The 12,561-nt window shown below is 43.3% G+C and overlaps 1 protein-coding gene across 1 annotated transcript; it reads left to right on the top strand.

Moving 5' to 3' along the window:
- The first annotated feature begins 3,009 nt into the window (after nucleotides 1-3,009).
- Nucleotides 3,010-3,270, top strand: LOC103266586 (ras-related protein Rab-3B). Its single transcript, XM_008064221.1, has one exon. The coding sequence runs from the start codon at nucleotides 3,010-3,012 to the stop codon at nucleotides 3,268-3,270; it is 261 nt and encodes an 86-aa protein (XP_008062412.1).
- The last annotated feature ends 9,291 nt before the right edge of the window (nucleotides 3,271-12,561 follow it).

The raw sequence follows: 12,561 nt of genomic DNA, 5'->3' as shown, positions 1-12,561 counted from the left end.
ATTGCTCAGGCTGGTCTCCCACCCCTAAATTTAGGCAATCCTCTTGCCTCCACTTCCCAAAGTGCTGGGATTACAGGCATGAGTGCCTGGCTAATTTTCAGATTTTTAAATAGTGAGTATATACTTTCACAGGAGATATTTTTTCTTGTGAGTAAAGAAAGATGACTGACAGTAGAGTGGAGGATGGTGCGAGGTCATTGTGGTTACTTCACTTTTTTTAGGTAGAAAAAGCATAATTTCTTCGAGTCACCAGTTCCTGCACTAATAGGCTTTGCATCTTGTACTATGGGAAGGTGAAAAGTTAAGGTTGTGAGACAGTTTATGCAGACAGTGGCACCCATCCCACCAACCTCACTTTCTTCCTTCATGTAAACGCTACATAGTAGTCTTCCACACTTGGGCATGTTCCACACTTGCCTAGTGAGCCTTGACATGGGGCAGATGGATACAGGGATGGAGCTGAGGGTCTCAATATTGGCTTGAGAGCTGGGAGCAAAGAGAAAGAAGAACAGAGGCCACAGGAGGCTAGTGATGACATATTCCAGGAAGTTTTATTAAAAGACTGCTAATAATCCTCCATATTTGTTTGCCCTTTCTTCAAGAGAGCTTTAAACCATCTACGTATGTCAGCTTCTTATCCTCTCAGCTCTCTGAGAGGCCCAAAGATCCACATCTACCAGTCTCATTCTTTCTTTTATTTTGGGGAAGAAAGCAGGGGCTCAGTGGCTCAACCTGTAATCCCAGCATTTTGGGATCCCAAGGTGAGAGGATTGCCTGATCCCATGGGTTCAAGATCAGCCTGGGCAACTTGGCGAGACCTCGTCTGTACAATAAATCAAAAAATTAGCCGGGCATGGTAGTGCACGCCTGTAGTTCCGGCTACTTGGAAGGCTGAGGTGGAAGGATCGCCAGAGCCCAGCAGGTTGATGCTGGGGTTGCAGTGAGTGTGCTACTGCACTCCAGCCTGGGCAATGGAGTGAGACTCCAACTCAAAAAAAAAAAAAAAAGGATAGAAACTCAGATATGATGTCACATTAGGGCTATCTTCCCACCCCCTTCTCACCACTCACCTGGCCATCTGAGTACCAAGTGCTGAGCACAAGGAGAGATTTCAGGTACAGAGGCAGGGTTCCAAGACACAGGAGAAGTGATTAAAGGCGCAAATAAGACCTTGTCACCAAGTGCTGGATTTTGGGGTTCAGATTTAAAATCTTCTAGGAGAGGAAAGAGGGGGTGGCAGGACTGAGTGGGAGGGAGTCTCAGGGAATGTCTGGGACAATAAAAATTTGCTGAATGAATGAATGAGTGAGTGAACAAATAAATAAAGGATCTAGACTTCAAAGGATTTGGAATAATAAGGACTTATGTTCACATCTGTGTGAAATTTACCAGTTTATAAAGATTTCAGGCTGAGTGCAGTGCTCATGCCTGTAATTCTAGCACTTTAGGAGGCTGCGGCGAGAGGATTCCTTGAGCCCAAGGGTTTAAGACCATCCTGGGCAACATAGCGAGACCTTGTGTCTATAAAAAATAAAATAGAATAAAATAAGCCGGGCTTGGTGGCTCAGCCTGTAATCCCGCACTTTGAGAGGCTGAGGCGAGTAGATTGCCTGAGCCTGCAGGTTCGAGACCCGCCTAGGCAACTTGGCGAGCCCTCATCTCTACAATAAATCAAAAATTAGCTAGGCATGGTAGCCAACTCAAAAAAAAGAAGAAAAAAAAAGAAAAGAAAATGTAATAAAGATTTCAATCATTGTTTTCTCATTTGAGTCCTGTAATACCCCTGTGAGAAAAGCAGGGCAGAAATTGTTCTCCCTATTTTCCAGATGAGGAGATTGAGCCCCAGAACGATTGAGTGACTTTTATTAATTCAGCACACATTTACTGAGTGATATTATGTGCTAGGATTTGTGCTCAAAGCCAGGCTTGCAGGAATGGAGTACATTATGTCCCAGAGGCTTAGTTTGACAGTTCTGAACTGACACAAGGGCTATTTATTAGAGTGTACTGGAAGCATCGTAGCTGGAGTGCCTGCCTCTGCCATGCATAGGAAAGGTGACGCTTGACCTGGACATGCAAAGATGGATAGGAGTTTGTTAGGAGGAAAGCACATTCTAGACAGAAGGAATACATGTATAGAAGAGATAAGGCAAGAAATAACATGGCATGTTTGGAGTCAAGTGTGCAAGCACAGGTTGGTAGGGACAAAAGTTAGGGGAAGATAAAGCTTAGAGAGTTAGTTCTTCATCAAGTTGAACACTTTGGGCTTGATCTTTAGATGGTGGAAGCCATAAACATTTTTATTTTTAATTTAATTTATTTTATTTTTTTAGAGACAGGGTCTCGCTCTATCACCCAGGATGGGGTACAGTGACATGATCATGGTCACTACATCCTCAAAACTCCTGGGTTCAAGCAATGTTCCTGCCTCTGCCTCCCAAGTCATCAGAGTTTTTAAAGCAGGGAAATGATAGCCCTCTTCTGAACCCTTCCTGGAATGTTCATGTGCTTGCTGTTCTTGACATTTTTTTTTAAATTCAGCCTAGGAGCTGCCTCTTCCAGGAGACTCTCCTTGACCATCACACCTCTAGGTTGGGTTAGAGGCTTCCTGTGGCCTTCCTTAGCCAGGACTTCCGTCTTGTCACTTATCTACTGCTCTGTTACTCTGTGTTTACCTGCTCTTTTATTCTGGTCTATGGCCACCCAGAGATGAGACGCCATGTCTGATTCATATTTGTATTCCCCATGTCCAGCACAGGGTTTGCCCCAGAGCAACGCGCTCAGTAAATATTTGCTGAGGGAATGAATGGGAGGAGTTGAGGTCCACCCCAACGCTGAGATAACATTTGGGGCAGATGCCGTGATGGGGTGATGCTGAGTGGTGTGCATTTCCTCAATGATGCTGGGGTGGGGAGTGAGTGTGTGAATAGTGGAGTGACCATTAGAAGGTTGGTGACTCAAGGTGACAGTGGAGGTGTGTTCCGAAGTGACCACAGGCTTCTCTCACAGATGGCTTCAGTGACTGATGGTAAAACTGGAGTCAAAGATGCCTCTGACCAGAATTTTGACTACATGTTCAAACTGCTTATCATCGGCAACAGCAGCGTTGGCAAGACCTCCTTCCTCTTCCGCTATGCTGATGACACCTTCACCCCAGCCTTTGTCAGCACTGTGGGCATCGACTTCAAGGTGAAGACAGTCTACCGTCATGAGAAGAGAGTAAAGCTACAGATCTGGGTGAGTCTTGGGCATCTTGGGCAGGAGAGGTGACTTGTTGCCAGTACAAGGGCTGGGAGGCAGGCCTTATGGCATCAGGTGTTAATACTGTTTTAGGTCTGGCTCCTGAGCTGTCCTTTGCTAGCTTTATACAAATTTGCTCTCCCCTAAGGGATCAGTGCTTCTGCTATTCACCTGTCTAAGAGGCTTTATCCTGGCTTGTATAAATAAATGGCCTAGAAACTGGGCTTTGAAGTTAGAGACCTGGGCTCAAATTCTACTTCTGATACTTGCTAGCCATGGAACTTGACTAGGTTCCTTAACATCTCTGTGCCAGCCTTTTTTTTTTTTTTTTTTTTTGAGTTGGAGTCTCACTCTGTCGCCTAGACTGGAGTGCAGTGGCCGTTCCCGGCCACTGCAACCTTGCCTGCTGGGCTCCGGCGATCCTTCCGCCTCAACCTTCCAAGTAGCTGGAATTACAGGCATGTGCTACCACGCCCGGCTGATTTTTTGATTTATTGTAAAGATGAGGTCTCGCTGCCCAGGCAGGTCTTGAACCCGCGGGCTCAGGCAATCCACTCACCTCAGCCTCCCAAAGGCGCGGGATTACAGGCTGAGCCACCGAGCCCGGCTCCAGCCTTTTTTATTTGGGGATTGTAACAGCATCTATATCACAGGGCTGTTGGATGCTTAGTGTCATTCCTGAACATAGTAAATGCGCAGTAAATGTTAGCCACTGTATTAGTTATCCATTGTAGCATAACAGATCACTCCAAAACTTGGTGGTATAAAACAACAATAATAATTTATTATCTCACAGTTTCTGTGGATCAAATATTTGGGAGTGGCATGGGGCCTCTCATGAGGTGAAGTCAGATGTTGCATTGGGTTGTATCCTCTGAAGGACTGACTGGAGCTGGAGAATCCACTTTAAGGTGGCTTTCTCGTTGGCTGTTGGCAGGAATCCTTCCTTCCTTCCCATTTGGCCTTCTTCGAGTATCTTCTCAGAGCTGCTTAAATATCTGTATTGCACCCCACAAAACCATAATAAAAAAAAAAATATATCTGTATTTCATGAAAGCTGACTTTTCCCAGTGAGAGATTTAAAATACTAAAGAGGAAATGGCAGTGTCTCTCATTAATTAGCCTATTCTACTGGCTACTGATTCAGTGTGGGAGGAAACTACACAAAAGTGTGAATAATGAGAGGAAAGGATCATTGGGGACCATTTTGGAAACTGGCCACCACAGTTATTATTATTATTGGTATTTACCAGTGATATCAATAATGTGTGTACATCTGTTAGATGACATAGCAATGTGTAGATCATATGCTTTTCAATAATGAATTAGTACCTGGTTTGAAAATTTTGAAAATTTTTGAAAATTGTAATTTAGAGTATTCAAAACATGTATTCTTACTATCTGTACAGTCTACTTATAAATTATTTTGCATATATTAATATTATCTCATAATTAACACTATGAGTAGATACTTTTTTAATACATCCCTGTTTTGTAGGAAAAAAAAGCTCAGAAGTTAGTTAATATGCTTTAGGTCACCATACTGCTGTAAAGTAGAATTTGAACTCAGATCTTCTGGTTTTTTTTTTTTTGGGGGGGGTTGGAATTTCACACTGTCACCTAGTCTGGAGTACCGTGGCACACTCATGGCCACCGCAGCCTCGACCTGCTAGGCTCAGGTGGTCCTTCTGCCTCAGCCTTCCAAGTAGCTGGAACTACAGGTGCACGCCACCATGCCCAGCTCATTTTTTAATTTATTGTATGGACGAGGTCTCACCAAATTGCCCAGGCTGGTCTTGAACCCCTGGGCTCAGGCAATCCTCTCACCTCCACCTCCCAAAGTGCTGGAATTACAGGTGTGAATCACTGTGCCTGGTAGATTTTCTGATTCTATATCATGGGTTCTTATCTCTACACTGTGCATCTGAAGTCTTATAGAGTTATCATATTTCCATTTATGACAATGTTAAATATTAGTTTATATAGCTATAAAAGTTCATTTTGTTCATTTACTTCCTACTAAAGGCATCGAGGAATCAGAAATCATTAGAAATGGGAGAAGTTACACAGGTCATCTAATTCATTGATTTTCAAGATGTGATCTTCAGACCTATGACATCAGTATCACCTTGGAATTTGTTGGAAATGCAAATCCTCAGGCCCTTCAGACTTACTGAATCAGAAACTAGAGCGGGGAAGGGCAACAGTCTGTGCTGTGCATAACAAGTTTTCCAGGTGGTTTTGAGGCAGGCTAGATTTATAGAATCTCAGATCTAGTTAAACTGTCTTGTGATAAGAGTCACCAAGCATTTATTAAAAGCACCTGTTATATGCCAGGTGCTTTCACTTGCCTTATCTGACATGATCTTTGCAGTTGATGCACAGTGGGGTATGAGAGCAAGGATATTTGGGGAATGGTGAGCAATACAGTGAAACCAGATCAAGGCTGTGGAAAAGCAGGGAGAGGGTACTGAGAGAGGTTTGCCAGGGAGGCTTTAGGAGGCAGATTAGGGGTGAGGGAGACCTTGTGCAGCAAGCAGAGAAAGTTCTTGCCATCGGCCGGAGAGCTTCTGCTTGATGACTCCTTAGGGAGCTAAAGAAATGATTAGAACATATTTTAAATCTATGAGTATAAAACAAGTTAATTTTTACTAATATTTATTGTGGATTCACACAGATGTGTCTATTCCATCCCCATATCAGATAACCACATACCCTACTCTCAAAAAATCTTGAAGTGGAAGGAGGTATTCTGCCCAAGGGGCTGGCAGTGATGACTCCCTTATCCCTTTGCTTATTTTCCGCCCATTGTGAGCTTTTGCTGTTTTTCTGTGCTTAGTTAAGCAGATTTATTGATTATACTATACAGTTTTAACTGAATGAAACCTCACAACGTATATGTGGCTTTTAAAGAGTCCTGTAAAGAAACCTCTGACTGAAGATTATACTAATTATAATGAACCCAAGTGAGCATAAGAGAATGGCTGAACTGATGTTTCTCTGACTCTCAGGACAAGTTCATTGTCAGCCACATTTCAAGTTAAAATCAATGACAATCTAGTTAGATCTGACTTAGTCAATCACATTGCTTTTGGCGAAGAAAAAATTAGCAAAGGATTTTTTTGTGTGTGTGCTTTTAAGTGACAAAAATAAAGTTTTCTGTACTACCCATATATACATTAAAATTTTAAAGTTATTTATTTTATTTTATATAGTTATCATCTTTTGCATACAGAGATGTATATAATCCAAGTAAATATGCATATTTGTACATGCTGAACTTAAATTTTTCTTACTTAAAGTATATAAATTTGAAGACCACTACCATAGGCACTGGGGGGCCATAGAAGGGTTTTAGCAAGTGAGATTTACATTTTACAAAAATCCCTGCTTCAGATTGAAGGGCAGATGGCAACGAGGCAAAGAAACCAGTGGTTTGGATCCAAACTCACCAAATTGTATACATTAACTATATATTTTTTGCATATCAATTTTAGCTCATAAAGCTGTTTTTAAAAACTAAACAAATAAAAGTAGTGATCAGCTATAAAAGTACTGTTATAGCTGTAAGTAAGCAAGAATGCAGTGGGTCGGGTAAATTATAGGGGCCTGAACTAAGTATATTAGTCTTCTTGGGCTGCCATAACAAAATAACACAGACTGGATGGTTTAAACAACAGAAATGTATTTCCTCACAGTTCTGGAGACTGGAAGTCCAGATCAAGATGCCAGCAGGGTCACTGTCTAGTGAGGGTGTCCTCTGGGGCTGCCTTCTCATTCTGTGTTCATAAGACCTTTCCTCGGAGCACGGGAATGGGGGAACAAGAGAGTGTAGACTCTTTGGTGTCTCTTCTTTTTAAATTTAATTTTATTTTATTTTGAGTTGGAGTCTCACTCCATTGCCCAGGCTGGAGTGCAGTGGCATGCTCACAGCCACCCCAGCTTCGACCTGCTGGGCTCTGGAGATCGTTCTGCCTCAGCTTTCCAAGTAGCCGGAACTACAGGCGCACACTACCACACCTGGATAATTTTTTATTTTATTATAGAGGCAAAGTCTCAGGCAATCCACTCACCTCGGCCTCTCAGAGTGCTAGGATTACAGGCTGAGTCACTGAGCCTGGCCTGGTGTCTCTTCTTATAATGACACTAATTCTGTTGGGTCAGGGGCTCACCCTCATGACTTCATTTAACCTTAGTTACTTCCTTAGAGGCCTCATCACCACAGCCACACTGGGTTGGGGCTTTTACGTATGAATTCTGGGGGGACACAACATTTGGTCTGTAACGCTAAGACAGTGACAGAATAATATAAGGAATGGAAATGAAGAAAGAGATTTAGGACTAGAATTTACAGAGTTTGATGATCAATTACTATTCCCCATCACCCACCTGAGGTTTTAGTTACCTGTCAACTGAGGTCCAGAAATATTACTGGAAAATTCCAGAAATTAACAGTTTATAAGTTTTACATTGCACATTGTTCTGAGTAGCATAATGAGACCTTGCACCGTCTTGCTCTCAATCTTGCACTGTCTTGCTGTGTCCCACCCAGGATGTATGCTGTGTATCCATGCTGCATACACTACCTGCCCATTAGTGACTTAGTAGCCATCGCAGTTTTCGGATTGAAAAAGTAGACTGTATACTCTGTCAGGTTTGGTACTATCTGAGGTTTCAGTCATCCACTGGGGGTCTTGGAACTTATCTCCCAAAGGAGAAAGGGAGACTACTTTTCTTGTAAAGGGAGAATGAGGAAAATATGACTATTTATATAATATATGAAGGGAAAACCCAAAAAACTGGAATTATCTTTTAGAGGGTAGGCCCCTTGTAGCACAGGCTTCCCCCGAGAATTAAGTGTTCTAGGACCCCATTGGCATCAGTGTACAAGCTAGCATTGTTGTGAGAGGCTGTGTTCAGCTTCAGTGAATTTTTATTTTTTGGAGATTCTTTCAAGTGTTTGTCCATTTCATGATGGATGATTTATGAATGCACCTGTCCATACCATGCTGAGTGTTCAGCACTTTTTGATAAAAAATGTTATGCCCCCTGTGTCCCACCTTCCCTTTTCTCTCCTCAAGCAACTTTTTTTTGTTTCCTCTATGAAAAAGTCCTCAAAGGGAAACGTTTTGCTGATGTGGAAGAGGCGAAACCAAAAATGGCAGAAGCACTAAAAGGCATTAAAAAAAACTGTTTTGAGCAGTGGAAAAGCATCTTGATAGGCATATTGCATCAAACGGAAAATGGAGAGTACTTTGAAGGTGACTAAAGTTTAAGCATTTAAGAATAAACACTCAGTTTTTTTTTTTATTGTGAAGTTGTGGGGTACAGTTAAGGGTTAGGTATACAATTGCGTTTCATTCAGACACCCTGTTGATATCAGGTGTTTCCCTGTTCCCAGACAGATATTTGCTGCTGTTAATCCCATCTCCCTCTCCCCACCATAGTTTCCCAGTACGGTCAGTCATTTTCGTATAGTATTACATTGTATGTTTAAGTTTCATTATATGTACACTCAGTTTTTTATAAATAAATTCTGTTTTTGTGGGGGTCCCCTCTCATATATCTACTTCTGTAAACAAAATTTTGTGATTTTTTCCAAGTTGTGTGAGCTTTGGTAAGTCATTTCATTTGTGTGATTAGATAATGTCTTCAACTACAAAAGCCTCCTAGGTTTGTTGTTGGTGGTGGTGGTGAGCTGAATGTCTTGTGTCTGGGGAATGCAGGAAATTCTAGGGTCCTTCCTTTTTCGCTGCCTGCTGGTCCACATGCAAAGTGTCACCGGGTCTCCTTCCAAGGTTTCCCATCTGTGGTTCCAGGAGTGTTGGAACAGCATTTAGTGACACTCTCGCATGATATGAAGTGTTCAGTTAAATTCTTTCGGTTTCCTTAATCTCTCCCAGGAGCTTCCAGAAAGCCATTATCGGGGTGGAAGGTAGAGAGGGAATAAGAAGAGGTTAAGAACATCGCTGAGCAGGACCACCCACAACAGGAGTTCCTGTTCTCTCTGGGGGATGCTGGTTGATGAGGGCATTGGCAGTGCCTCATTCCCTGGCGTCCCTCTCCACGTAGGTCCCTGAGAGCCCCCTCTTGTTTCCTGAGAGGTTAGTTATTATGGATCAGAGAAGAAAATCTTATTGGGGAGATGGGGCTAGGGGAGAAGTCTCATTAGTAGGGAGTGAGACCACTTACCAGTGTGAGGGGAGACTTAGGAACACCACAGCAACAGACCCAACCAGAGACCACTCACTGCTGGGTGCTGGTTGCTAAGCAACCCCTGGAGACCTGTGGGAAAAGAACCCCGGGAGGGGACTTCCACCATCTCCATGTGGGGCCCACTATGAGGCTATCCGTTCTGGTGCTGGTCAAGGGAAGAATCCAGGAATCTGAGCGAGGATTGAGCTTACCTAGGACTCTGGTTTTGGAATCTAGTCTTGTCTCTGCACTGCAGTTGTGTGATCTGGAGTAGCCCTTCCTCTCCATGGGACTGTCTCCTCAACTTTTTTTTTTTTTTTTTTTAGTCAGGGTCTCACTCTATCACTCAGCTGGAGTGCAGTGGCATTATCACGATGATCATGGCTCATGGCAACCTCTACCTTCCGCCTCAACCTTCGAAGTAGTCGGAACTATAGGTGAGCGCTACCATGCCTGGATAATTTTTGATTTATTGTAGAGATGAGGTCTTGCCAAGTTGCCTGGGCTGTTCTTGGACCTGCTGGGCTCAGTCAATCCACTCATCTCGGCCTCCTAAAGTGCTGGGATTACAGGCTGAGCCACCGAGCCCGGCCTCAACCACCCGTTCTTTAAGGAGAGAACTACTTTCCCAGGTCACAAGGAAAGTATGAAAGACACAAAGAACTATTTAAAGCACATTCAAGAGAAACGTGCATGACTGACAATATCCATAGTTCTTCTGATCTACTCATTAGTTCTTCATGGGCTTTCCCATCCATTTCCTCCCTTGAGCTTCCCAACAACCTGTGAAGCAAGGAGAGCAAGGATTGTTTCCCCCAGTTAATAGCTGGGGAAACATGTTGGGTACAGTGGCTCACTTTTGTAATCCCAGCATTTTGGGAGGCTGAGGTGAGAGGATTGCCTGAGCCCAGGAGTTCAAGACCAGCCTGCGCAACTTGGTGAGACCTCGTCTCTACAATAAATGAAAAAAATTAACCGGGCATGTTGGCATGCACCTGTAGTTCTGACTACTTGGAAGGCTGAGGCAGAAGGATCACCTGAGCCCAGCAGGTTGATGCTAGGGTGGGTGTTGTGAGCATGCCACTGTACTCCAGCCTGGGTGACAGAGTGAGATTCCGACTCAGAAAAAAAAAAAAAAAAAAGAAGTCCTAAGAGATTTCCTGGAAATCTGAATTCCACAGTGATACTAGGTACTCCCCGTGTAGTCAGGAGCTGAGAACAAGGACGGGGTGAAATGGGGTACTGGGCAGTCAACAAGGTTCACCCGTCAGCTGACGGCCTTATTCCCACACAGCAACCTCCATGACATGTTAGGTCCCCACATAGCTTTGGAGTCACTTATAAATAATAAACCTAGTCTATACTAAATCTTGGAATGCTAAGGACCTATATCTTAGGACTAGCCACATAAGAATACAATGAAATGTCAAGGAGCTTAGGAATGTGGGAAAGGTAATCATACTAGAAACCTGAACTAAGGAGGACTGTGGTTCTTGAGCAGTCATTTAACAAATATTTACTGTGTCAGACACTGACGATAGAGTTATTAATATGAATATGACACATTTCCTGCTCTCCAGGAACTAGTAAGATTGAAATTACCTCTGAGCTCCAAAAGTGAAATAAAATGAATGCTATAGTTCTCTTGTTCTGATTAAAGGTGGCAAGCTAGGACATCAAGAGAGACTTTTTCCTAGAATTTAGGAATTTATAATAATGGATTATTATATGAGATTGGGCAGCCATATAATGAGAACCTGTATTAGTTTCCTATTGCTGCACTAACAAATTACTACAAACTTAGTGGCTTAAAGCAACTCAGACCTATTATCTTACAGTTTTGAAGGCCAGAAGTCCGAAATGGGTCTTACTGGGTCAAAATCAAGATGTTGGCAGGCTGAGTGTGGTAGCTTACTCCTGTAATCCCAGCACTTTGGCAGGCTGAGGCAAGAGGATTGCCTGAGCCCAGGAGTTCGAGACTAGTCTGGGCAACATTCTGAGACCTCATCTCTACAATAAATTTAAAAAATAGTTGATCAGTCGGGCGTGGTGGTGTGTGTGCCTGTAGTTCCAGCTACTTGAAAGGCTAAGGTAGAAGGATTGCCTGAGCCCAGCAGGTCATGGCTACCGTAGCCATGATCATGCCACAACACTCCTGCCTGGGCAACAGAGTGAGACTCTGACTCAAAACAAACAACAAAAACAAACAAACAAAAATGTTGGTAGGTCTGTGTTCTTCCAGAGGCTCTAGGGGAGGATCTTTAATTTGTCTTTTCCAGCTTCAAGAGACTGCTTACATTCCTTTACTTGGGGCCCCTTCCTCCATCTTAAAAGCCAGCAGTGTGACATCTTCCAAGCTCTCTCTCTCTCTCTGACTCTCCTACCTTTCTCTTATAAGAACCTTTGTGATTATAATAGGCCCGTGTGGATATTCCAGGTTAATCTTCCCTTCTCAAGATCCTTAGTTTAATCATGTTTGCAAAGCCCCTTTTGCCATGTAAGGTAACATATTAATAAATTCTGGGGAGTATTTTTTTTTTTGAGTTGAAGTTTCATTCCGTTGCCCAGGCTGGAGTGCAGTGGCACAGATACTCAACGGTCACCCCAGTGTTGACTTGCTAGGCTCCAGCAATCCTTCCACCTCAGCCTTCCAAGTAGCCAGAACTACAGGCGCTCTACCACGCCCGGCTAAATTTTTGATTTATTGTAGAGACAAGATCTCACCATGTTGCCCAGCCTGGCCTCAAACCTATGGGCTCAGGCAGTCCTTTCACCTTGGCCTCCCGAAGTGCTGGGATTACAGGCTTGAGCCACCGCGCCTGGCCAAAGAGTATATCTTTAGGATGCTATTATTCTGTCTACTGCAGCATCTATTACATGAAAAATGAACACCTACTCATCTACTTGAAAAAAACCTAATAATATAAATTATCTCTGTTCTTCAAGACCCCAACTCAAGTCCCCTCTTCTTTGGTGACAGCTCCCTTCACTAACTGTCTAAAACAGGCAGTGTTTGCTTCTTAAACTCACATTGCCTATTCGGACTACCCATCACCTTGTTAAGTCCCAACAAACCAGCTGGGCTTGGTGGCTCAGCCTGTAATCCCGCGCCTTTGGGAGGCTGAG

Source organism: Carlito syrichta, unplaced genomic scaffold (genome assembly GCF_000164805.1).
Source record: "Carlito syrichta isolate Samal-C Ts95f unplaced genomic scaffold, Tarsius_syrichta-2.0.1 Scaffold307231, whole genome shotgun sequence".
NCBI classification, from domain to species: domain Eukaryota; kingdom Metazoa; phylum Chordata; class Mammalia; order Primates; family Tarsiidae; genus Carlito; species Carlito syrichta.
This window is presented reverse-complemented; position numbering and strand designations above follow the sequence as displayed.

What these genes read in the sequence shown, in the direction of transcription:
- LOC103266586 (XM_008064221.1), top strand. Translation starts at nt 3,010, where the DNA reads ATGGCTTCAGTGACTGATGGTAAAACTGGAGTCAAAGATGCCTCTGAC.